At 46.3% G+C, this 27,059-nt stretch overlaps 1 protein-coding gene across 3 annotated transcripts in view; it reads right to left on the reverse strand.

The window, feature by feature from the left end:
- Window positions 1–27,059, reverse strand: part of ITK (IL2 inducible T cell kinase) — a 75,621-nt gene that overhangs the window by 21,450 nt on the left and 27,112 nt on the right. For 2 of the 3 annotated variants that reach the window (XM_045284807.1, XM_004696753.2), the window contains exons 2-8: window positions 23,328–23,432; window positions 21,051–21,132; window positions 19,006–19,134; window positions 14,526–14,566; window positions 8,910–9,061; window positions 4,183–4,248; window positions 2,321–2,375 (exon numbers count right to left, since the gene is read on the reverse strand). In XM_045284807.1, the coding sequence (XP_045140742.1) occupies window positions 2,321–2,375; window positions 4,183–4,248; window positions 8,910–9,061; window positions 14,526–14,566; window positions 19,006–19,134; window positions 21,051–21,132; window positions 23,328–23,432 (630 nt within the window). Of the gene's footprint in view, window positions 1–2,320; window positions 2,376–4,182; window positions 4,249–8,909; window positions 9,062–14,519; window positions 14,567–19,005; window positions 19,135–21,050; window positions 21,133–23,327; window positions 23,433–27,059 lie in introns of all 3 variants that reach the window. The other variant, XM_013005537.2, reaches the window with a different exon arrangement.

The following is a 27,059-nucleotide window of genomic DNA, read 5'->3' on the forward strand; positions in this document are numbered from 1 at the left end:
CTCCCTCATGAGCCCTTGATAGTTTATAAATTGTTTTAAGGACTCTGACGGTGCAGTAAGCTGTTAGGTTAACCACAAGGTTAGTGGTTGGAACTCAGCAGCCATGCATGAGAGGAAGATGAGGCTGTTTATTTCTACAAAGATTTACAGTCTCAGAAGCCTTATGGAGCTGTTTCTCACTGTCTTTTAGGAATCAGCTCGATGGCAGTGAGTTTATAGATAATTACTGACAATTTAAAAAGCGAAGTCTGTACTTGTGTAAACTGTGGAGTGCAGATGTTACACTGATTTGACACCCCTCAGCCAGCCCTTTGCCAGCCACTCTTCCCTGTGGCGTCCAGAGAGACTCTAGTGGGCTCCAACACCGCAACCCGTGACGTGCGCATGGGTTGGGATGGGAAAGGTTTCATTCTGTGAATCAGACCACATCCAACCTGCCACTGATCGGAGTCAAAGTGCTGGGCAGGCCAGGGTAGACCACATATTTGACTGAGAAATGAAACACAGATACTCGGGAATGAGCCCACGGATTCTGATTCTGTAGGTCTGGATGGGATCCGGAATCTCTATGCTTTAGAAGATTCCCTGTGATTCAAACATGCGGTCTATTGGGAAGCACATGAAACAATTGCAGCATGGAGTTCTTGTAGAACCAAACTAGAGCCCTTCTCAGTACAGCCTCAACTCACTTCTGCTGCTCCCACAAAGCCTTTCCCAATTCCTCTCGAGGCTTCTCTTAACTCCAAACCAGGGCCAGTCCTGAATGCTTATAGTTTCTCTAGAGTGTTCTCTAGCCCGTTCTTTATAGACTGTCTTCTTTCCCAGGAGCATAGAAAGCTCACTGAGGGTAAGGATCCTGCCTCAATCACCCCAAACTGTCTAGCCCTGTGCTTAACAGAAGGGCAAGTGCACGAGTCTATGGGGAGAAATCCTAGTAAGGGGAGTGGGCAAACCCGCCATGAGGTGGAGGATGCTACCTCCCAGACAGGACAGAGCCACCTCTCTTCGGCCCCTGCCACAGGTCACCACAGCGGGGTGGGGAGAGTCCATAAGCAACTGACCTTGTTCTCTGTGCTGAGAACAAACTGCTCAGGAACAGAAGACACTACTTGGTGTCTTCACTAGCTTCCAGCCAAGGAGTGACTTCCCCAAAGAAAGCCAGAGAGTGCCGTTTTCTCTTTTTATCTTCCCCTTTCTTTGTATAGAACCCCTGGCGGTGCAGTGGTTAAAGTACTCAGCTGTTCACCAAAGGGCAGTGGCGCGGTCTGCATTCATGAGGACTACAGGTGCGGGACACCTGGGGGCTGTTGGGAGCTCTGCGGGTGCGGTTGGGTAAGCACAGGACCGTTAACAGAAAGTCCACGGTTCAGACACCCCAGCTACTCTGTGCGACAAGATGAAGCGCTCTGCTCCCATAAAGGCTGACGGTATGACTGTGAGTCAGAGTCCACGCGATGGCAGTGGATGGAGGTGGCCGATCGGGTCACTATGTGTCAGAACCGACTGGGCAGCTATGTAAATTGGTTTTGCCTCTGAAAGATGAAATTCATGTATTGCCAGCTTCTCTGGCACAAAGGAAATAGCATGCAAATGATGAGCTGCATGTTTTTTGTGTAATTCTTCAACGGGATTCATCACCTCCTCATCACAGCTGACATCCTCCCATGTCCCCGTCTCAAAGGGTTGCCAGTAGCCATTGCCTGCTATTTTTAAGAACTCCTGGGCCCAGTTGCAGGAGCCCTAGTGGTGTAGTGGTTATACGTTGGACTGTGATCTGAAGGTCCACAGTTCAAAACCACTAGCAGGTCCATAGGAGAAGACAGGGCTTTCTACTCCCATGAACAGTTACAGTCTTGGAAACTGTCAAGGGCAGCTCGATCCTGCCCTGTCGGGTTGCTATGGGTTGGCATTGACCCGCTGGCAGTGAGGTATTTTAAGCCCCGCTGCTGGCTGGTCATTTCCAACTCATGGTGACTGTTGGAGGCCGCAGGAGATCTATGCTCCAGAGGGTGTTTAGGGCTGAGTCTTTGGAAGGAAATCCTAGGGCCTTTTCTCCTGACAAGTGTCTGGGTGTGGACTTGAACCCTCAGCTTTCCTGTTAGCAGCTGAACATTTTCACCATTCAACCACCAAGGACTTTGTCCAAAGTAATGGTAACTGGAAAATGCGGTCATTTGCCAATTTTGTCAATCCCAGATTACTTTGACCAGACATCAAACCACTGTGAATCCAAGATCTCAGCCCACTGCAGCCGCTAAAGCACAGCCTGCCTGAACCAACCGCCCATTTGTAAGTGGAAAGGAAAGCTAAGGAGACGTACTGTGTCCAGCAGAAGCTTTTCAGCTTTGTCCCGGCTGATGCTCTTGTTGTACCACCTGAAAGCAGGAAGAGGCATGGTCAACAGCATGCTTAAGGATGCCACGAGGTACTTATGCAAGAAAATGCTAGAAAAGTACCCACTCCTTTTCTGTTGCTACAGAGACCTTTAAAAGCTAAAGCAAAACAGGACACTTGTACATGTTTAAATTGGACAAGAACAGCTGAACAAGTGCTTCCACAAGAGAGATCACTGTCTAAGCTGGGTATGGAAGTTCATTATATTATTCGCCCCACATGTGTGTACATTGGAAGAATTTCCACAATCGAGGTTTAGAAAGCATTTATCTTCTCTTTAGAACACACTGGGTGGTTATAAGTAGGATGATGCTAGGGCTGGTATAAAAATGTAATATAAATTTGTGAGTTTAGCAAATATTCTTTTGAGACAGCTTTAGCATTTTCCTCTTTAAGGCTTGTCTTCCAGATAATCTGCAAAGTAATTATATTGTTTACAATGTTTTTAAGGTCTGGTGAAAACCAATGGTTGTTAGGTACCGTGGAGCAAGTTCTGACTCATAGGCACCCTGTGTAGAACAGTGCACACAGGGCCCTGCTCACTGCCATGCTGACAAGGGTTGTTATAGGAGCTCGTACTCGAGCCCATTGTTGCAGCCCCTGTGTCCGTCCATCTCACTGAGAGTCTTTTCTACTGGCCGTCTACTTTCCCAGGGACTGACTGCCGTCTCCTGATACCATGTTCAATGCACACGAGCTGATATGCTAACATCCTCGCTTTTAATGAGCATTCTGGCTGCCTTTCCTGCTGACAACCTCAGTCTTTTCTCCAGGTTCTAGGATGTTGTCTATCGGTCCAGTTTTGAGGATTTTGGTTTTCTTTACCCTAAGTTGTAATCCATTCAGAAGCCTGGAGTCTTTGATCTCCATTAGTTTGTGCTTCAAGTCCACTTTACTTTCAGTAAGCAAGGCTCTGTCATCTGCATATTGCAGGATATTAATGAGCCTTCCAATAACCCTGAAGCCTCATTCTTCAAATACTCCATGGTTCCCTTTAATGATATTCTTGTAGACTATTCTAAATGACACCTTGGAGAGAAACACTGAGCTCAATCAAAGTCGATATAGAATACTTTATTTGTCTTTCTCTTATTTTGCTCTTGGAAGCATGTGGCTCATCATGTTAGAAACTCATTAATACTTAAAACTTGTTTCTATCCGTCCACAGTATCTAGACTTTCACAAGCAAGAGCCGTCTTCTTGGGATGCTCAGTACTTCACTGTTCTTTGTCACAATTGTTGCCTTTTTACTAAAGGGAGGTGAGAAGCCACATCTTTCCCCTGCTCTCTTTAAGGCGCTTCTCTCTTGCTTATGTCAGCAATCAAACGCACTGCCATGAGCTGGAGTCTGACTCTTAGTGAGCAGAATCCAAACCAAACTTCCCGTCCATTAGTCGATTCCAACTCATGACAACCCTACAGAACAGAGTAGCACTGCTCCTGCCGTTTCTGAGGCTGATAGCCCCCTACGGGTGTAGAAAGCCTCCTTTTTCTCCCTCAGAGTAGCTGGTGGTTTCAAACTGTTGACCTTACATTAGCAGCCCAATGCATAACACACTGCATGCACAGAGCTCTTAGGGGGCACAATAAGGAAGCAAAACACATGAATCAAGAACAGATGAGGTTTAAATTCAACTCATAAAAACACCTAACCTAAAACCTCGCCCCCTTGCTGTCAATTATAACTCACGGTGACACCCTGTGTTACAGAGTAGAACTATGCTCCATGCTAGGGACCTTTCTCACCTAAGGAGTATTACGTTTTGAAGAACACAACAATAAACGTACTCATAGGTTTCCAGGTTATTTGGAGATTTTTCCACCAGGTAACTGCTTGGTACATATCCTTCATGCCTGTTAAAAGGGAAATTTGTATTAGGTTAATTATACCTAACACCCATGTTGCTTTTAAAGATTTAAACTATGAAACATTTAATAATGCACATTTCTCACATTATTTGGTATCAGTAATAATATGCTTTACAGTTTTGGAGTAAAAGATATTGTATAAATAAATAAACAAAATAACAACAACCTGTTAACTGTTAAAGGCAATAGGCTTCACCCCTAAACTATGAACTAATAAAATCAATAGTGGCTCCTTTATAGTCATAGCTCTGTTTGCTGCTCTCCTCACTGTGAACTTTCCTCTGCTGGAAAAACAAAAGAGGGGGAGCGATTCATGTGCAGTCTCTGCTTTTTATCAGGAAGCTTTTTTTTTAACATGTGATAGCAGTTTTTCCACTTCACTACCATCATTTTATAGCCAAGAAACCAAACGAATTAGAAGTAAAATTTTACTTTCCAACCACAAGTCCCAAAAGATACTGCCGGTCTATATTGTAATCTTTTGAATCCCAGGCCTCTCTAAGAGGTTTTTCTTTGGTTTCTCTTGATAATGAAGTGTCTTCCCCTACAAAAGGCCCGAGAGAAAATATGAGGAGATCAGGCTGGACTTGAGGGGTGTCTCTTTGGAACAGCAATTCAAAAGTGTGCGCACACAAAGCAGCATGGAGAGAAAGATGAAGAGGAATATCAAAATCATGTGTGTGTGTGTGTGTGTGTGTGTGTGTGTGTGTGTGTGCGCGCGCGCGCATAGTTTTCACGGCATCCTCCCAGCCATAATCTCATTCAATGCACAAGGTGAGAACTTTGCTGCTTCTGCTCTCTGGGCCTGTGACTTTGTAAAATAAGGAACCTAAACTCGACCATCATAAAGTTGCACTCTGCTAATGTACAAAAGAAAGCCTGATCATTTTTTCCGCTTCTGCCTCCTACCGTGGTTTCATTTTTTGCAGAATAAGGCTATTTCTCAGCCTAGTGCTTAATGGGCAAGATGTAATGCCTATCACAGTTTCTTTGAGGAGTGAAGAAATCAAGAATAGAGATGCCAGGCACAGAATGAGCATTTTGCATCTTATGCCCACAGCAAACACAGCCCATCCGTCATGCCACACACTCTTCAGCCAACTGCACAGCAGGTCTCCGAGTTCCTTAACTAGGTACTCAAGGGGCCACTGGCAGCTGGTAAGAGATACCTATTTGAAAATGACTTGTCATTCTGTCTGTAACTCTTCCGGAATTCCCCTTCATTATATCTGTCTTTGCCACACCATGGGTTTACAATGCTATTAATGATCAAAAACTACCTTTGTTTTCCAATAGAATTACTATGTTTTCATAGGCCAACTAAAGCTGGGGGTCAATGCAAATGATACTGGTTCTTTTCACTTGTATCTTATAGGGAATTAACAAAACTCTTCCATTTCCATCATCTTGGTGATTTTATCAACACCGTGAAGTAAGTAAAGCTGATACTGTCATTTCAGTTTTGCACATAAAGAAATAGAGGAACAGAGTTTAAGTCATTGCCCAAAATCAGATGAAAGTTCACATTGCCTGTCTGCCCATCTGCGTACTTCCCACCACCAGTCACTGTTGCATAGCAACCTAGGGAAATTCCCACAATGCAGAGTGCCCTCCGAGATACCCTGCCCGATGCTCTTTGAAGTGCTGCGCATTGAGCATTTTTATGGACCACTGTTCAAAGGGTAAACTGTCATTTGGAGAAGTAAGACCTATGAGAAGAAATTTCCTGGCACATTAGTGATGCTAAATGTCAGCTGAATCAAAACGGTGACTTTCTGAGCAAGTTTCTCTGATAATTTGTAGATCCAGGCCCCTGGTGCTTGCTCCTTAAATGGATCTGGTCATGTGATCAGCCTCATTCACTGTGAGTGAACTAAAGAACACAGTTCCAGAAATGGGCCTTTGAGGGTCTATTTTTAGCTACCAAGGTATATACTGCCCCCAAACCATTCTGGATTTAACCACATCTTACCAGCCCCACCCCCACGTGAAAATATACATTTTGTTTATGTCAATGTGAGGCTGGAACTGTAAAGATATTTACACCCCAAACGGATAATAAAATAAAATACTTAACCTCGTTGAACCGTTTATGTGGTGACACAGCAGGTTAAGCATCCAGCTGTTTCCTCTGTCTCCGTGTTTCAAGTCCAGCAGCCGCTCCTCAGGAGAAGGAGGAGCTGTATGCTCCTGTACGGAGTTTGTCTTGAAAACCCTCAGAAGCAAGCCGTCCCTGTCCTACAGGTTTGTTATGAGTCAGAACTGCCTCATGGCAAGGGGTTTCATTCTTTGCTTGGAAAGTTATCAAAGTGGCTTTTAAAAAAGCTTAATGGTGTTCAGTATTGGTGAGAATGTAATAAAATAGGCCCTGTTTGCAACTCTGTGGTGGCTATGTAATTTTGGCCACCCTTTTGAGGGAATTACTGATGTAAAAGTATATCACATACTTGGATTCAACAATTCCACAGTTAGAAATATCCCCTGTGGATAAATATTTGAGGGACAGCGGAAAATGAGGAAACCTTCAAGGAAATGGCTTGACACTGTACATATTCTCAGAAGAGTGCCAACAGATATAAACAAAATATCTTTTCTGAGGGGGGGGGCATTGACTGAAGTAACAAGCGGAGCAAACAAAGCAAGTAAGTTGGAAACTAAACATCCCCCTGTGACGGCCTGCTTCACCTTGATAACTTGATCATGTTGGTTTTTGCATTTATTTTACACATGAGATAAGTCTTCATGAAAACATGAGATGACGTCATAAACGATCAAAAGCTAGGTGAATAGGAGGGCTATGGACTTCGTATGTCCATGAGAAGTGGGTGCATTTTTACATGAGGAAGGAGCGTGGCAGAGAGCGGACAGCACATGGCTTTCAGCCAAAAGATTGGCCGCTGGAACCGACCAGCTGCTCCACGGAAGAAAGATGGACCATCTGTCTCTGCAAAGACGCACAGCTTTGAAAACACGATTGGGCAGGTCTACGCTGTCGTGTAGAGTGGTCATGAATCAAAAGCTACACTCAGTAATGTTGTCTTTCCTCCTCTTCTTCTTTGATTGATCTATGACCATCTTAATTCCAATCATGCAAAAATTTTAAAAAAATAAAAAGAGAGATCTAATAGCAATTAGGGCTGCATTGGCAACGACAGCGAGTTTTGTTTGCTTGCTCCTTGGTTGTTGGTTGGTTATTGGAATTGATGTGGGAAATAAGGAAGGGGCTTCTTTGTCACCTCTGCTTCTTGGCACTGGTAGTGATTGTTTTTTTAAATGAATTATTGGTATATGTGGTCTAGATGTAATAAGGGGATATTTTCTTTTTCATATCTTTAATTAATAATAACCTCATAGTTTAAAAAGTACTTAAAGCCTGGATTTACACAGCCATTGAAGTTACTCTATCCTGGAGAGCACTTTGGGACATTGCAGCTATATTAAGAGGGGACAGCGCTACAGTGAGAACGGATGCATTTCAACTAGGCAACAGTATCCCTTCATCCCCATCCCAGAGCACTCTCAAGGTTAATAACCTTATTGTGTTGTATGTATTTAAAATTAGGTCAAAGTTCATTTGGTTTTTCCTAGTTCTACAAGTTGTCAATGAATCATTTGGACAGCTAGTTCAATGATTTTGATGGCAACTAAACCTTACTATCTTCGTTCTGATCATTTTTAATGTATCTCATCTGCACTCTGTGGAAGAAAGATGAGGCCTTCTAGTCTCATAAAGAGTAACAGTCTGGGAAACCCACAAGGCCAGTTCTACCCTCTCCTAGAGGGCAGCTATGTGTTGGAACAAAGCCCATAGCAGGGAGCTTGGTTTGGTTTACCCTGCAATCTCCCCGGTGGTGTAATGGCTTACATCCTGAGCTGCTAACCCAAAGTTCGGACTTTGAAACCACCAGCCTCTCTGGAGGAAGATGGGGTTGTCAGCTCCCAGAAGGGCTTACAGTCTCAGAAACCAAAGGAGGAGTCCTACTCTGTTCTATAGAGTTTCTATGAGTCAGAAGCGATGGCAGTGTGTTAATCTGCACCATCTCTTTCTTGACTCAATGGAATGTACATCATCCTCATTTAAGCACTCCAGAATAACTATGCTTAAAACAATACAAAATTTGCCAATCTCTCAAGCTGTGGATGTCAATGGGAAAACCCAGGGGGTTTTTAGGTGAGGGTGCTTGTGATGCGGCACAGGAATGATATTCCAGGAAATCAACTACCTTGTACAGTGAGCTGCAAAGTGACTGCTTCTAGGCCATTTCTGAGAAGAGGTAAATCTCCCCTCTGATCCTTCCTCTTCCTCTCTCTTCCTTCTCCCTCTGCTCTCTTCTCCCAGCTCAGTCTGGTGACCACGCCGAGAGAAGTAGGACACATTTTCTTTGTCCCCACCACACCTCAAACCCTGGAACAATAGCTACCTCTTCTCATTGAGTTCACTGACTTTTGGCAACCCATGTGTTTCAGAGTAGCAGTGTGCTCTGTATGGTTTTTAAGGCTGATGTTTTTGGACATAGGTTGTCAGATCTTTCTTCTAAGGTGCCTCTTGGTGGACTCAAACCTATAATCTTGTGGCTAACAGTTGAGGGGTTTAACTGTCAGCACCACTTGGGGACTCACACACAGTAACCACACAAGTTCCTTACCCATTTCGGTCCTGGACTTTCCACCAGTGGATCTCAGAACTGTCCAACAGGTAATATTCTTCACTGCAGCGAAGGGTGAGCTCCTGGGGGTCGTTTGTTTGGTAGTCATACAAGGCAATGACCAAAGTTTCATCGGGTTCCGGAAGTGACCGCTGATGAGGAAGACGGCAAAATCAAACAGATACAAAGGGGAGGTAAAATGCAGACCAAGCTAGCAAATGCCCGGGCTGTGACTTGCTTCTAGATCTATTCCAGGTCAACACACTAGCCCCTGTAGCCACTGAAGCAACCTACCTTCTTCTGGTTGGCGATCTTCTTCGTGAGTCAGAATTACACGAGTGAGTATGAAACCATCCAGTGTGAACTGGAATTCATCACCTCTCACTTGCAGGGAGAGAAATTCCAACCACAGTGAATTCCTAGAAAACCACATGTTTTCCACAAGAGTCTGCTGTATCTGGTCACTGATCACAAAATCTCAATTACTGGCCATTAGATGATGCAGTCAACACTGACTCACCCAGTTGATGCTTTGCTGATTGGATCTTTGGGTTGTTCATGTCACTCGAATGGTAGGCTACCAGAGCCACCATGGCTGTGGCAATGGGCTCAACCACAGAAACTATTGTGAGGATGACGCAGGACACAGCGGTGTCTTGTTCTGCTGTGCATACGGTCACTTTGGGTCAGAACTGACTCCATGGCACCCAATAACAACCCAACAACCAGAAATAGAATGCCTTCAAGAGATCATTTAATCCAACTCTCTCTTTTTGAATGGAGAAACTGAGGCACAGATGAGGACATGGAAGAGGACAAGTTTAGGGTTTAATCTTAATGTCTTTTCAGCTAAAGCACAGAGACGCCCTTCTTTTGCTTGTGGGCTCTCTTTCCCCCACACTTCTACACCTCAATGCTTTTCTTAGGATGAGACGTTGAGGGTAGTGGAAGAGGGATTGTAAAATTAACAGTCATGAGCTCTTGATGGCCATACCTAATGTGGGTAGACATGTATTTTGAAAGTATAAATGAGGTTGCTGGCTAAAATGTGTTGTAGTCTGGGGGGAAATCATAGTCTCCCACAGATCCCCCACCCCCTACACACCTTTTGGCAATTGATTGGCTCTTATGAAAGATCTACAGTCGTACCTGTTTCCACCAACCAGAGGAAATCTGAAAAGGATTTTCACTTTAATGGAAACAGGTGAAATGTGGAATAGCATTTAACTTGGGTTTCACAGCAAACTGTTAAAGAGGTAGCTTGCACAAACTCCAGCCCAGCCCCAGCAGTGAGAGTGGTGTCCTCAAGCCCCTTCCCTGGCAGCTACACTCCTGCCTCTCAACATCAAGCCACCCAAGCTGTGAGCTGTACCTGTGTTCGTGTGCTTTTAGCTTTTATGCGTTACTTGGTAGGACTGTGTGTTTGTTTTGTGGTCTTGGGGTGCTCAGAATTTCTTCCTATATAAATCAATGGTAATTACTTTCTCAATTCATGGCCTTTTCTTTTACAAAAAGTTTTGTGGGCATGCTCTACTTTGGGATAGCAGGGGAAAGCGCTACATTGCAGGCATTTGGCAGCATAGAAATAATGAAACGGAGAAAGCAACAGCTGGTCAGACTGATGCAAAATGCCACCCAGCTCATGCAGCCCCAAACGCCAAGTCCAGGTACACGTGGTGTTTGTCGAGTGATGGCGTCTTGGGTATCTACAGATATGAGTCAATGGGGCAGCATTTGGTCTGAGCTAATAGAAGGAAGATTTGCATTTGGAAACATGGAAAGAAGATCAAGGAGAAATTTTTCTTGGTGCTCATCTCAGCTAGCTAACTAGTCATGCCAAACAGAAAAGTCAGAGCAGCCATTCTCAAAGGTCTGTGGTGCATCCCAAGGGGACATTCTGGACAGGAGTATTTTGAGTATCACACACTTCAAAGTGTGCTACTTACTGGCACTTAGTAGGTGATGGCCAAGAATAGAAACACTGTGATGTGTCTCATGTCCTATACAACTTTTCAGTGCCCCATGTGACCAAACCTTCATTGCCATCAAGCTGATTCCAGCTCATGCACCCTCCCATGTGTCGGGGTGGAACTGCGCTCCACAGGGCTCTTGGTGGCCACCATCTTTCTGAAGGAGACGCCAGCCGTCTCTTCTATAACATGACTGGGCGGCTCAAACCACCAACCTTATCTGTAACAGCCAACCACAAACTGCTTGTACCACCCAAGGACCTTTTAAAATTAGACATTCATGTTTAAGCTAATAAGAATTTGAGCCAAGAATCTACCGCTACCCGATACAAAGTTATGGGTTTTCCAGAGATACAACTCTTTTCTACGTTGAGGGAGAATTATGCTTGCTTTCCTTTACCACATTTTGACAGTTGGGCTGAGTTCCTGAACTTAACCAAGAAGTGACCACCGTCTGGAAAATCATATCACAGATGGCACACTTGTATTTGAGCCGCTGCTACGACATTTCTGTACCAGTCCGCGCACTGGCGAGCTGGCCAAATTGATGGGATCCTGCTTACAGGTGCATGCAATTGGCTATTTCACGATGTCTTCCAATACAACCACGGCCCACTATTTACAAAGAGAAGTGGATGTTGTTTTAGGCAAATCCTTTTCCTTATCTTTATTTTGCTAACCTCATTTATTTGTAAAATTACAGATAGAGCACTGATGATTTCTGAAATGCAGGTATTCAGCTAAGCTATACTATGTATGAAATTATTTTCAGGGTCATAAAGGGGATGTATACGATACATTATAAGAAGGAGGCATTGGGCTTAGAGGGCTGGGGAACGCTTGGTTAGAGTGAGTAACTGGAAGGACAGAATTTGCAGAGATTGGGAGGCTCTGGACTCAGGAAGGGAGGGGTGGGTGAGAAGCCTCTGTCAGTTGCCCCGTTGCAGCCTTCAGAACAGGCCAGTCCTCCAAGAGTTTGGTCTGATCCTGGCTGAGGGAGCATTTCCCAGCCCCGAGGTTGCAGTAGCAGGGATAGAGTGTCTTCACAGGAAGGCAGGGAGGAAGGACACAGGCAGGCATGCCCCTGAGTGGCTCCTCAGAAAGCCACCCCTAGGAGAGGCCTTGATGGAGGAGCAGCGCTCCCGGGTACACCATGGGGGCCAAGTGGAATTAGCATTTGGTCTTCAGTGTGCACATGGCCTTGTTTGCACCCACTGGCTGCAGACTGTCCCTTGCACTGATCATCGAGAGCCTCCCATCCAAACATGAAAGATCCACCCTCACCGTTTGAGTGTGGGGCCCCTTAGCTTAGATTTGGGAGTAAAAACAAAATAGCTTTTCTAGATGCCAACCCGAAAAGCCATCATCACTTCGGGGAAAGAACAAGAAGACGAAGAAAGAAATGAATTCAGTTGCTCAAGGAAGAGACGCAGTGAAAACACAGTGTGGTTGGAACCAAACAGTGATTCCACAACCCTCTTGGGCAGAATGCTCAACACTATAGCAACGGCCTCCTTTAAGATATGACAAAATAATAATTTAAAAATTATCAAGGGTTCATGAGGGAGGGGGAGGGGGAAAATGAGGAGTTGATGCCAGGGGCTTACGTGGAGAGCAAATGTTTTGAGAACGATGAGGGTAACGAATGTACAAATGTGCTTCATACAACTGATGTATGTATGGATTGTGATAAGAGTTGTATGAGCCCCCAATAAAATGATTAAAAAGAAAAAAGAAATCTGAAAAGTCAAATGCCGTGGCCTGAGGAAAAACAAAGGGAAGGGTTTTCTGTCTTTCGCCTTCACGTTGATGAGGGAAAACTGGGTAAAGATCCAGAGGTTGGGTTTAGGTGGGATTGGGGAGGGGTGAGGGGCGGGGAACCATCTACAAGCCAAAGGATGTGTTCAAAGGGGGCGGGGAACTGTTCTTCAGAGGATCCCTGAAAGAAGCGGGAAGAGAGCTCATTTTCTGCAAGTGTAGGTGTACTGCTTTCCTGCTGCGGGGGAGTCAACTGATGACGGATCTGAAAAACGAGCCTGAGGTGTGGAGGATTCAGAGTCTATTTGCCTGAGGAAGTTGTCAGATGGGAAACTCTGCTAGAGAGGCTTAAAAGAAGCAAAGCTTATCCTTCCGGAAAAGAATGAGGCAGCACAATCAGTAGCGTCTGCACTAAAGGGCAACCATTCCAATGTGGGGAAACTTGGGGTCCTAGTGGGTCACTAGCCTTGTGGGTTACTAAATTGGGCTGCTAACCAGAAGGTCAGCAGTTCGAACTCATCAACCACTCCCTGCTGGGAGAAAGATGAGGCTTTCAGTCTTGTACAGATGTACAGCCTTAGAAAACGTTGACAGTGCAGTTCTGCTCTGCCTGTCTGTGCCTAGATGGCTGTGAGTCAGAATTGTCTCGATGGCAATGAGTTTAGGTTTTGAGTTTGAGGTCCTCCGATGCTCAATGGCTCAATGAGTTAAGGTGCGCAATGGCTATTGTGCTCAGCAGCCAAGCAAAAGGGTGGAGGTTTGAAAACACCCAGAGGCATCTTGAAGGAAAGCCTGTCCACCTACTTCTGACAAACAGGCAGTGAGAACTCTGCAGAGCATGGTTCTACTCTGACGCAGGAGTTGAGAACAATTCCACGGCAACTGTTTGACCCAAATGTGCGTACTGGTATTGATATGACCATAACCGAGGGCTGATTTTTCACGATTTTTGTCTCCAGGACAGGATAAGTTTCCCCAAAGTAGGATTGATATCATCTAAGTAACAGGAGTCAGTACACTCAAGGCCAACCACAACCCAACTCCTTGCTGTCGAGTCCATTCTGACGCACGGCAACCCTATAGGACAGGGAAGAACTGCCCCTGTGGGTTTCTGAGACTGTGAATCTACAAGAGTCTTTCCTCCAGGAAGCACTGGTGCTTCGAGGCCATTGGATCTCCAATGTGAACACACCTGGAAATCACCTGGAGGCTTATGGAAACACACCTCCCTGGGCTCTCTATCCCTTGAGTGTTAGAAGGAGGAAGCTCAGAAATTGCATTTCAGAAAAGCAGATCTGTGGATCCCCCTTTGAGAACTACTTCTCCCGCGGAAGACCACCACACCAGCTACCCTGCACCCGGTCAGCTTTCTCTCGCACTCCAAGTTGCTCAGTGGCCTTGGGCAAGCCTCCAGACCTCCAGGGACGTCATTTCCTAAACCTCCAGATAAGAATCAAATGATAATCCTTTGAAGGGGGTGGGACCATCAAACTAGTTAATGAAAGTGGAAGTACTTTAAAAATGTGGACTTTTTTTTACATTTGAACATTCCAAAGGCATATACGTCCAGGAGTGGTGTAACTATGTGACCCTATCAAGGCAAGAGTCCTTTCTACACCCCGAGTGGCCTTGTGGATGGACACACGGGTTGATATCAAGAAATGTTGGTTGAGTGAATATAGTGAGATGGAGATTGGGCAATGGATGGGTCTTTTATGTGGCGAGACCCATGAGACAAGTCAAGCACAAGAAACCTACTGTACTGGGTTCAAATGAATGGCTGCTGCATTCCCCAGCGGCTCGGAGCGCCCTGGCCGGCGGGGGGAAATAGCGGCAGGAGCCGCAGCCCTGTGGGCTCGGGGCACCTGGAGCTGGAGAGCACACTCACCCTGTTGTCTTCAGGAGTAGGAGGAAGAGGCTTCTTTGAAGCTGAAACAAGAAAAACAGAAAAAGAAAATGAGCGTGAGACAGGCAGAGATGAGCAGCCAGGGGGCTTTTCAGAGCACAGCCCACCCCCCTCCCCAGGAGAACCACCCAAGGGAAGGGGCCAGAGGAGATGCTGAGACACCGAAGCCAACATCAGCATGGTTAGAACATGCACGTGCTTTCTTTCGTTCAGCCTGCTGCTTCCGCATTCCCTTCTCTGGGAAATACTTTATGGACGTTTCCAGAAGGCAACATTCCGGCTCCAGCCCTTTCTGTATCCCCAGGAAAAGCCTAAGTCAATGGGGTTGACTGAGGGGTTCGGCTTGTGCCCTTCCTTGTGGGCACAGTTGTCCACGAGCGTACCTGCCACCTGCTAAGCCCAAGCGTGGGGATTCGTGACTCAAGGGGACAATGACTCACTGGCTTCCTGGCGCTGCTGTGGTTTGTGGAGGGGGTGGACGAGGCGTGGGGCCATCGGGCTGCTTTTTTGAGAGGGTGGGATCCATTTTTAGTGGCCTTAGGCATCTGAGTATAAAGTCCTGCCTCCCCCAGACCGAAGCCCGCAACCTTTCTCGCTCTCTTTTGGGTCTCCATGTCTCTCTTCCTCTCTCTTTCCTTACACTCTTCCCTCTTTCCCCTTTCTGCCTCCCTCCCCTCGCCTCCCTGCCTTCTCTCTTCTCTCTTCACCCCTCTCCTTCCTTCCGTCTTCTCTTGCCCCGCTCTCACTATTGCTCCTTCACGGCTCTGCACTGGCAGGCCTGGAATCAGCGGACCCAAACCGAGTGAGGGTGGGTCTGGGAGGCGGTGCACAGACTCAAGCGTAACAGAAAGCCAAACTCACAGGCGTCGAGCCCATTCTGACTTCAGGGGACCCCCAGGACAGAGCAGAACTGCTTCTGCGGGTTTCAGAGGCTATAAATCTTTCCCGAAGCAGAAAACCTCATCTTCCTATTTGGCTCAAGACATTTGTAATAATTTGTAATAATTGTAAAAATGAAGGGGGTGGGTTACTAAATTAGGCAGTGAGCTCCTGGTCTCGGCATGAGATTACTTGAAGGTGGACTGTGCCACGAGGGGGAAACAGCAAAGGCGACTCTAGATTCGAAACTGGAGCCCAGGCCCTGGGCTAACTCCTATGGGGTGTGAATTTGGGTAGGAAATTAACAGAAATGCAGGGAGGAAGGAAAATTCACATAATAGAAAATATGACTCCTATTTCGCAGTTAGGAGGCCTGGAGGCCTAGTGGTTTACACATTGGGCAGCTAACCTCAAGGTCAGAAGGGAGAAAGATGAGGCTTTCTATGCCCATAGAGATGTACAGTCTCAGAAACTGTGAAAATGCCCTTTGTCCTTTGGGTCACGATGAATCTGATTGAGGCGATGGCACAGAGTGATGCAGCACTCCATATGGAACCAGAAGACTAGTGTTCGAATCCCAGCTCTGCCATTAAGAGCTGTGTGGCCTTGGATCAGGGCCAATTCTCACCACACAAATGGGTATTGCCCTGGGCTAAGTGGAGTTGGGCCCATTTTTGTCCAATTACTTCCGATACGTCCCAAGTTACCTACACATAACCACCTCCCAACACACACACACACACACACACACACCTGTAGCACTATGGCTGAGTGTCAGATTCTCCTGCCCAGAAACAAGATCAGTAGACACGATTAACATGTACCGAGAGCTCATCAGTGCCAGTGGCTGGGCTACAAGGATTCTGTTCATCAGACGAATCTCCAACCATCTCCATGAAGTAGCCGCTGTCACAAGCTCCATTTTACAGAAGAGGAAGGTGGCTCAGCGTCTTAGATTACCTATCATACACCGAGTCACAAAGCAAGGAGTGCTGGCGTTGGCACTCAGATGTTTCTTAACCCCGAAGGCCCATGCTCTTAGACTGTGCTGTACAGGAGCCGGCAGGCTTTCGCTCAGACGCACCACCGAGCAGGGCCGCGTGCACCGAGCAGAGGCTTCCTGCGGCTCGGCTCCACGTGCTGTCGAGATGGGGCGGCAGGAGGGCGAAGCATGAGCAGCTGGACCGAAGGGAAACGGCAGGTGGTTGCAACAGAACCATTAGCCTAGTGAATGCTCGATGCACCCACACGCGTGACCATGAGTGGCTCGCACGAGGGTGGGAGGAGTTCCGCATGTGCAGCCCCCAACCCCCCACCGCCACCCCCCACGCACAGTCCTAGGGAGTGACCTGCAGGTTCCTAGCACCTCAGTCACGTGCCCACCCTGGGAAGAGTAGCTGACATATGAATGGGGAAAACTGCACAATGGAAACAGACTCAAGAGCTTCAGAATGGAAAGGGAACTCAGAGGTGACCGCATGCCACCTCTCCTCCAGCCTTCCCTCCCAAGGGGACTTCGCCGTGGTCGCCAGCAAGGTGCTGGCAGGAATTTGAAGACCGGCTCTCAGGCTTTAGAAAGGGCCTCTCACTTCCTGAGACAAGCTCAGGCCATCTCCCTTCTTTTGGAGAATCTCACTCCTCAAATAAGCCAGGCAGAGTCAGCAGGGCGATGCAGGGAATCACTGCCTTGTAAAGCCTAAAAATACTCCTTCTGGGTTAAAGGCTGGTAGATTTCAACAGTTTCCTCTCTCAAGGTGGAAGGTGAGAAGTGGTGGTTTTAAAGTGTTAGTGAGAAGGATTAAGACTCAGGAAGCCACAGAGAACCAGGCCATGAGTCATATGAGCCCATCCACCTTGTCGATCAGATGTCTTAGGTTTGGGGTAAGAAAGGTTGAGGGGCGAGGAGAGAGCAGGCAGGAGAGTCCATGTGGGTCATCATTCCCATCACCAGCAGACTGACAGAGATGAGTCAGAATCGGCATGATGGCAGTGAATTTGTTCACAGCTTCCAGGATTTAACCATACCGCCATCTCCCCTGAGAGTTGTGCCCAACTATGGTGCTGCATCTTACTGTGTGTGTGTGTCAGTGTGTGTGTGCATGTGTGATGCCCAGAAGTGAATATTGAGTTGGCCATAAAGTCCCAGGACCTGAGGCTTTGACCTCAAAGGCCAAAACATAATTAGGTTTTCCACTTTTCATTTAGACGGTGGCCTCTTTCTCTGAGGCTTTGAAGGTCAAGGATGAATTTGAAGGAGATGTGGGAGAAATCCATTGAGTTGGAAAAGATTTTTTTTTAACTCCCTTATCTCCACCGTCCAATAAACACATCTGCTGTTGTTAGGTGCCATCGAGTCAGCTCCCAGCCACAGCGACCCCTGTGCACAGCAGGGCTAAACGCTGTTTGGTCCTGGGCCATCCTCACAATCCTTCCTATGCCTGAGCCCCTTGAGGTAGCCGCTATCAATCCATCTCATAGTGGGCCTTCCTCTTCTTTGCTGCCCCTCCACTTTACCAACCAGGTCCTTCTCCAGGGACTGGTCTTTCCTGATGGTATATCCAAAGTTGTGAAAGGAAGCCTTGCCAGCCTTGCCTCTCAGAAGCACTCTGGCAAGATTTCTTCCAAGACAGAACGTAGGAGGACTCGTCTCCCCAGTTTGGAGGAAGAAGTCGCCGACAACCTTCTGCACAACTTCGAAGCATTTTCAATAAACACATGATAGGATATCACTGTGAATGAGTAATATCATATATCCATAAAGGCTGTCTCTAATGTTTAAGACCCACCCCACCCCCACTCTCTATAGGGTTGTGATGCCACCAGTATTTCAAATACCAACAGGCTTATTCATGGTGGATAGGCTTTAGCAAAGTTTCCTGAAAGAAGGGCTGGATGATGTCCTTCCAAAAACCAATCTACTAAAACCTTGTGAATCACAGCAAAACGCTGCCCCAGAGAGTGCTGGGCGCTGGCCCCCTGGGCATTCAAAACACACAGTGGCCACAACATTGGACTTGGGCCTTCCAAGGACGATGAAGACGATGGGGGACCAGGCAGTGCTTTCTCCTGTTATACACAGGGTTGCCGTGAGTTGGAGCTGATTGATGGCAACTGACAAAAGTAATATGAAAGGCTTCACAAAAGTACGTGGGGAATGAAATGCAAAGAGAGTAACAGACCCTTTCCCCCGACTTTTTGGAGCCCTTTCATTCTTGAGTAATGCCATTCCCATTTACCCACACGCAGTCACAGCAGTGCTTCTCAAATGTCAACAGGCACACCGGTCTCCCAGCGATTTTGTGACCCTATGAATCCCGCTCTAGGTCTATAGGGAGGCCAGAACATTTCTCACTCGCTCCCAGGTCATGTTGATGCTGTCTGTCTACGGACCACACTCTTCCGGTTAAAGGGAAAGGAAGAAAAATCAAGAAACTGGTGGTAGAACCAGATGATTCCCCCTAGAAAGTTCTGAAAACCCAGAATTTTCTACTCACTTCCTGACACGCCAGCGAGCTTTTCCTACCTACGAACACAGAGGTTGATCATTTCAAAACAGACGCAAGGGGCCTCCCGGGTCTCTTACAGTTCTTGGACGGGTCGTACTCGGCACAGCCGACGGCCAGCTTCTCCAGCTGAGCACAGCACCTCCATCTCCCATCGATCCAGAAATTAGGGTGATACTTGGACACCAAACTGTTGTTGTTTCTTGTTTCTGAAAGGGGTGGCACCAAAAGAAGAATGATTTCCTGGTCAGTGTGTCAAGCCATCACTTGACAGCTCCCTGGGATTTGACCCTGCGCCCTGACCTGGAGTTCATCCATCAGGAGAGTCAGTGAAAAGTACTTTTGACCGGACGCCTGAATTTGTTGTGTCTTTCCTGAGGCACCTGTGTTGGACTTAGGCATCAGCAGGTCTGTGCTTGGCTCTGTCTTATGTCCTGGGGATAGGTAAGCCCTCCACCTGAGCCTCAGTTTCCCAGCTGTGCAATGTGGATGTTAGACTGGAGTTGTGGGCTCCACAAAAGTGCCTGAGGGGTCATGGGATGTCTGAGTTGGTGGGATTCTGGCACTTCCCCCCTTTCTACCTTCAGTCACAGGAACCAGGCTTTCGGCCCTTCCAGATCTGTGGCTGTGAAATAAAGTTTTGGTATGAATAATTTAAAGCAGGATAAAACCTGCAGAACTAGTTAACTAATTTCCAATGCTCCTTCCAGTTCCAATATCCTGCGAGTCAATGTTTTGCCTAGAGGGAAGACTGCAGAGGAGTTGTTTGCCCTGGACGATGCAGAGAGAAGGCCCTTTCCATTATATCTTACCCTAAAGCTTGTGTTCCGTGCTTGGGGTTACTACATGCCCGAGAGCACCTTCTCTTGAGAGCGGCAGCGTCGCCCCCATTTGAAACAAAGCTGTGAGAGAAGCTAGGACTTAGATTTTTATTCTCATTCTTTTCAGATAAAGTGGTTGTGCCTCTGAAGATTTCACGACAGCTTGCTTATTTTGTTGGTGTTGTTCATTACCACTGCGTAGAGATGGGCTCCTTTTTGAACCCAGTTCTTCTGGCAAATCCAGTGCTCAGGAGAAGTGCTCATACTGGGGATACTGAGTGCTTCTTTGGGTCAGGGAATTATTATTCTAACTATACTGATTTATTTGTACTGACTAATTCCATCCTCACAACAACCTTGTGTATTTTCACAACCATCTAAAATGTAACTATTTAAAAATATTAGCAGCCTTCTTAGAGTGGGGCAGCATGGCTGCATGTGGCCAGCACTGGTGCTCCTGAAGCAGGCTTCGAAATGTCTGTGGAAAGTGGAGTTAAAAGAAAATTGGGACCTCCACCAATACCAAAAAGGGAGGTTATTAGAGTTTATAGCTGAAGGGATGGATTGCAGAAAGGTCAACGACTGTGTCCAGGGTCCCACACTTCATAATAGGCCAGGCTGGGACGTTCACCTGAGCTGCCTGGCTGCACATCCTACCTACTCACACCCTGGCTGCTTCACCGAGGAAGGCAAGGCTTAAGAGACGTACTTTCATGAAGGAACTGAAAAGGCAGATAATATGTATTGGGTGTTGACTATGGGCCTGGTTGATTCTGATGACTTCATTCGAGGCTCCAGAGACAGGTACCATTATTCCTAGTCCCCCTTTAACAATAGACATGGAAACAAGCACGGAGCAATGCTGAAACTGGCCTGAATACACATGACCAGTGGCAGAATTTAAATCCAGCTCTTCTAACTCCAGGATGTATCTCCTTCTTCCCTTATCTTTAGGCTTTACTGAGCATAATTTTTCTTAAAGGTCCAGAGAGAAAATACTGTAAGTTTTATTGAACAAAAGGTAAAACTGAAGATATGCAGTAGGTATTTGTGTCACTATGTAAAACATAAAAGTTATTCTTAGCTTGGGGCCTTACAGAATGTGGTAGGCTGGATATAGCTTGCACTTACATCTCCTATTTCCTGTCTCTGGGGCTGGGGCTGGGGCTGGGTTGGGGTTGTGGTTGGAATTTGAGGGCTTTCCACCATCAACTGCCCCCAATCACCCTTTATGCTATTGTGGAACTAAAAAGCCCATGGTGGGATTGAGGGGTCTCAGGGCTCAACAGTATGCGTTTGCTCACCTTCTTTAAGGGCCAGGACCCAGCGCTGCCGGCTCTCTCGGTCTGGGGCAAACACATACAGGAGGTAATTATCATGCACGACCTGCAAATAATACACCTGGAGTGAGAAGTACGTCCTGAGAAGGCTGACTGACCACTGTCTCTCCTGGTTTACTGAGTTGAGGACTGAGGTCAGGTGTTTGGCATCGTACAGGCAAACATTGGGGTTGTTAGGGACCCAGGGTCATTTTCATTCAGATGTTCAGGTGCAGATACAGGGTGACCCTCAGAGCTACAGGCAGCTCCTCAAAGATTTTACCACCAGGAAGCAAGAGCTGCCTGAAAACTGTGGGCTGGACTTCTTAGGAGGAAGCGCTCGGGACTGCATAACACACTGACTTCTCATATTTCTTTTCCTTTTCAGTGATTCAAAAGGTAATCTTTCTGACATGTGCGAAAACACGATCACAGATGACATAAGGATGCACAGATTAAAAGGACATGCCATTTATCTTGAAATTATTGAAGACACCCCACATTTTCAAAAATTGTAGACTGCCAGTTCTCGTGGACCCTTATGCAGCTGTCCCCAGTGCATATGCGCAGCACATCTAGCATACGCACAGCACAGCTTCAAACCCAGGGAAGTCACCTGCTCGCCACACTGCCAACTAAATGACAGACCTTCACATTTCACTAGTCTTTGTTTGTGTCCCCCCGCGGACCAGCCCCACCCCCAGTTTTAAAGACTGGAAAATCCATCTCATTCCCTTTACTTTCAGATCTAACGCAGCCAACTCATGGGGGCCACTTTGCTAGAAGGAAAAAGTCCCTCTGCATGCCAGTTTACAGACCCTGGGTGGTGCTGTGGGGTAAACCCCGGGCTGTTTTCCTTGAGGTCAGCAGTTAAAATCCACCAGTCACTCCTCAGGAGAAAGACGAGGCTATCTGCTCCCATACGATATTTCATTTTGAGGAGGAAGGGGGAACGGATCACAAGGATCGACACATAACGACACACACACACACCCTCCATGGGAAAGAACAACAGAAACCATGGGGGAAGGGAGACAGCTGTCGGTGTGAGATAAGAAATAGTAATAACAATTTATAATCTATCAAGGGGTCACAAGGGTGGGCGTCGGGGGAAGAGGCGCTGTTACCAAGGGGTCAATAGAAAGTAAATGACTAGAACAGAGTGATGGCATCATATGTACACATGTGCCTGATGCAATTGGTTGCAATAAGAGTTTTAAGAGCCCCCCCCCTATAAAATGATCCTTTAATTAAAAAAACTATTTCATTGTGGAAATTCTACTGGGAGTCCCTGGGAGTCAGCAGAGACATGCTTCTTTTGGTTACACACAGTGTTGCTGAGTTAGAGCCGGCCCCAGGGCACCAAGAACTACAGCCCGGAGCATTGTTCTGATTGCCACCCTGAGAACTCAATGTTCCTTTTTATCTGGCATAGGATCTGAACAGGATGGTTCTTTCCCATAGCCATTGCTATCTCACACGATAGCTACCAGCCATATGTGACTACAAGTCTAAAAGCCCAACTCCCTGCCATGGGTGAATTCTGACTTGGAGTGACTGGAGGGCAGCATGGACCTGCCTCCTTGCGTTTTTAGGCTACGATGCCTTTCAGAAACCGACTGTCACCTCTTTCCCCCTTTGAGCGGCTGGTGGATTCGAACCACTGATGCTATGTTGGACAGCAGCCCAGTGCTTCACTGTTGCATCACCATTGCTCACATGTGACTTGAGACCAGGCGAAATGTGACTAGGGTGACCGAGGAACATAATTTTGAATATTATTTCATTTTACTTCATATTTAAATTTATAGCCTCCTGTGGCTCAGAGCTACTGTATTGGACATTGCAGTTCCAGGAGTTCCCAGGTTGTGAAATCTGAGTCTTCATCCTTAGAACCTCCAAGCTAGGGTCTCAATGTGTTGCCCCGTATCATGGAGTACACTGGACTTGAAGAATACTAGGCCTGGTTCTCTGGAGGTCAGCTTTTTCCCCTCTCCCCAGGGCAGAGAAATTAGAATCTTCCTTGGGATAGAAAGACAAGGGCTACTAGAGAAATAACATTTCCAAGAGTTTATGCTTAATCTTTGTTGAATGATGAATCTGCCATTTTCTACAAGGGCACAGAACCCTTCTCAAGTGCTGGCTAGGTCTTGTTGTCAAGCCTGGCCAGTCATTCCTTCCCCACCTCCTCTTACAGTGACTGCAGGTTCCAACCATGGCGCATGCCAGGAGGAAGCATCCCCTTAGGTCTGGTGGACTTACCTGGAATGGGTATTTATAGTGGCATGGGATGATAATGTCACTTTTCACAATCTCGACACATTTGATCCGGGAGAGTTCAATGGAGCCCTTCAGGGTGCGCTTTTTCTGTGAGCAGAAGAGCATATTCCATTTAGACATGAGTGAAGAGAGAAGAACTCCATTACTGTATAAGGTTACTGTAGAACTCCATTACTGTTTAAGGGTCAGTAAACCAAGCCCTCCAGATCCCCAGGCTTGCTGCCTGTGGCCCCACATGCCTGAGAGCAGCACCATCAGAAAACTCCTGAGAGACATGACCTTGGAATGGTCTTCTTTGAGTGAAGATGTCTTCTCTCCCACTGCCTTTGTGACAAACGGCAACACCATGTGTGGGCTTTCTCTGCTTTTCCTGATTAGCCCAGTACCTCAGCTCAGGCCTGAGCTGCCTGGTGATGGGTACCTCTAGCGCAGCCCTCTTTTTCTACATGACGCTTCTCCATGCTCCTTAGCTGTCCAGTCGGCAGTGATAGTGGACACTCCTGATGCTGCTGTATATTTCCTCCTTGTCTATTTCTTCCCGCCCCCATCAAATCTTACCCATGCTTCACTTCCTTGGACTCTTGTTAGATGTGGTTCCCTGGTAACTACTTTATTCGACAGTGTTCGTGATTTACGATGAGGAGAGCTGCCCCATGGTACCCATTTCGAGGGGTCCTGGCACTTGGAGGGTGGATCCCAAGTTCTGTGATATGCTATCCACTGAGACAGATTCCACCAGTGAGTAATCAGCCTCGAAGAGAGGCTACTTAGGAGCATGGGAGCCTTTTAGAGCATAATAACTTTCCGATCATAGTAATCTATCAGCTATCAAACAGATTGCAAAATATTTCATTATATTGTATTCTTATGAAAAATAATAATATTACATTCTTATGAAAAAATAGTAACTGGTGATGAAATTGGCACAAGGTTAGAAAGAGCTCGGTTCACGGTCTGCCTCTGCCTGTTACGAATGCTGTGACTTGGGCAATTCATCTAACCCCTCTGAAGCTAGGCTTTCCCATCTAGTAAGGGAGGGTAATAATACCTTTGGAGAGTTAATTGGAGAATAAAATGGGATGATGTAAACAAATTACCTGATTGCTATGAGGTGTTTTCAATCAAAAGTGCTCTCCCAACGAACGAGTTCACCAAACAAACCCACTGCCATTGAACCCTTTTAACTCAGAGTGAGCGACGGACTCATACGTCTGTAGGGCTGTAAATATGTATGGAAGCAGAATGTCTTGTCTTTCTCCTGTGAAGTGGCTTGTGCATTCAAGCCATCGATCTTTAGGTTTGCGACCAAGAGCTTTAATCGCTGTGGTACTAGGGATCCACTAAAGAGGCCAAGGAGGTCCTAACTATTGTACGAGTGAGTGATGTAGGCATGAGCTTGGCTGGAGTTTTGGAGGATGGTACCATCAAATGAGGACTGAGCTCGGTCACTACTTCCTATCTTTGACCTCACCTGGGATGCAGATTTCTGAGTTAGCAGCTGAGGCAGAGAACCGAGGTGAGAAGTCAATGTGTATAAAGTTCTGCCTATTGAATGCAGGGGAACTTTGCGGTGCTTCTTTTTCTGTTTTATTTTTTCAAATGCTTTACTCACTTTAGAAAATTAAAAGATCTATGCCTGTTCCTTTAATAAATAGGAACACGCATCGGTATGTGGAGAAAATATGTTAAATGTCTACCCCACCATCTCCGCTCCCCTCGGAGTGCCAAGATGAATCGTTTGTAATCTGTTCTTTTCTCCACATATGTCTAGTCTATCTACAAACAGAAATGAGAATGGACTCCACCTAGTGTTCTAACCTTACTTTCATAATGTAACAATGTATGGAGGGGTCTGTCTTCCTTCAAAACCTCTGTCAATACACACGCCCTTTGGACTCATCCAGTCTTCCCATTCTGAGTCTTCCACAGCAAGACATGAAAACCCTGAGCCTGCCCATAATCACAGTGCTTTGGATGACCTAATCCACTTTTCAAAAAAGGACAGAAAAGAGCTGCTTTTGTAACAGCCATCTGTAGCTAGGTGTAAACAGGGAGCCTGGGCTTTGAGGTTACGTTGCTATGTGACTTCTGTTGGGTTATGGTATTTCCTTAGAGGCGCACATAGCTAAGTGCAACAAAATGTCTGTGACAGTCATAGGACAACTGCTTGCAAGTAATTTTATCTTTGAAATATTCTAGCGCTCCCTGAGGTTAGAGATTAGGACATTTGCCACCATGTCCCCAGGTCTGAGCACAGTGATTGGCCGGGGGGCTGGGTGCCCCATTTGGTTGTGATGAGTGAAGGAACCAAGTTGGCAAACAGTTAAAAACCATCAGATTTGGGGTGCTTAGCATCAAGAAAATATTTATTGAGAGTTTGTGGTGAGTCGGATATTTTTTTCTGAGAATAAGAAACATAAAGATGAAGACATTCTCTTTGGAACTCACAATGTACTTGAGAAACAGATAATGAACCAGTACTAGAAAGAGGCATCTCCGATCTGTTTCCAAAAGGGCATAGCTTTGCATAGCTTACAGGACCCTGTTTTACTATTGCACACATGAGGGCCTCCTGAGTTGGAATCAACTCAATGAGCAATTGGTTTAGTTTGGTTCCTAAAGAGAAAAAGAACAGACTTGATGAGATCAACTTGTGTCCTGGGCAAGCATCTCTGGTAGAGAAGGTACCAGGGAAGAGATTCAGAGTTTAAAAGGCGCCGGATCTGAAAGGTTTGGGGAAGTGAGCATCCTTCCAGTGGGTGTCCACAGCAGAACAGAAGACCAGAGGTGGAAGAGTGCTGGCTGCATTCAGGGAACAGAAAGGAGGTTGCGGGAGCTGAAGCCCAATGTGCCAAGGACCAAGTGCTACCAGCAGCAGTCTTTGGCCTCCATTGGAGAGAATGCCATCTTAATAACCACCTCTCTCTTCTGAGCCTGAAGGTTTTAAGGTTCGGTATGTGCCTCTTCATTCTACCAACTTGAAGTCTGATAATTCCAACTTTTCTAACAAAACACAAAACATGACGTCCACTATCATGTATAATGTGGTTGAACGTATTCTCTCATTTCCATGTGTTTTAGGTGGAAAAAAGTCTTTGTGGTAGATTTTGTTTACTTCTCAATGTTTGTGGAATGAACAATGACTGCACGAAGGGCTCCCATTTTACTGACAAGGAAAGTGAGTTGAAAAATTCCATGGTCTCACCCATGGCAGCCCTGCTGACACGGGGCAGGTGCAGCTCAGATGCCCTGACGACTTGCCAAAGCACTTTTCAAAATCATGGCAGAGCCTTTTTGGGGGGTGGGGTGGGGTGCAGAGGCTTTTAGTAGAACGATTTGAGGCAATTTATTATTAATCAGAGCATCTACTAAACGTGGAGTCAGAAATACATAGCTCAGATCCTGCCCCTGCTAATTATTTATCTTGGGTAAGTCAACAAATACTCAAAGTCTTACTTTTCTCAGGTAAAAAACTGGGATTGATAATATAAATATGATTCATAAGACTTTTTAGAAGAATTGACTATAATCATATATGCAAATCAATTAGTACAATCCCATGTACATAGACAAATATCAGTTGTTCATAGTTGAAAACCAAACTTAAACGCATTGCTATCAAGTTGATTGTGACTCATAGTGACCCCACAGGACGGGATAGAACTGCCCCTGTAGGTTTCTGAGACTGTAACTCTTTAAAGGAGTAGAAAGCCT

This window comes from Echinops telfairi, unplaced genomic scaffold (genome assembly GCF_000313985.2).
Source record: "Echinops telfairi isolate 266 unplaced genomic scaffold, ASM31398v2 ScPeMD7_7469;HRSCAF=8507_0, whole genome shotgun sequence".
NCBI lineage: Eukaryota > Metazoa > Chordata > Mammalia > Afrosoricida > Tenrecidae > Echinops > Echinops telfairi.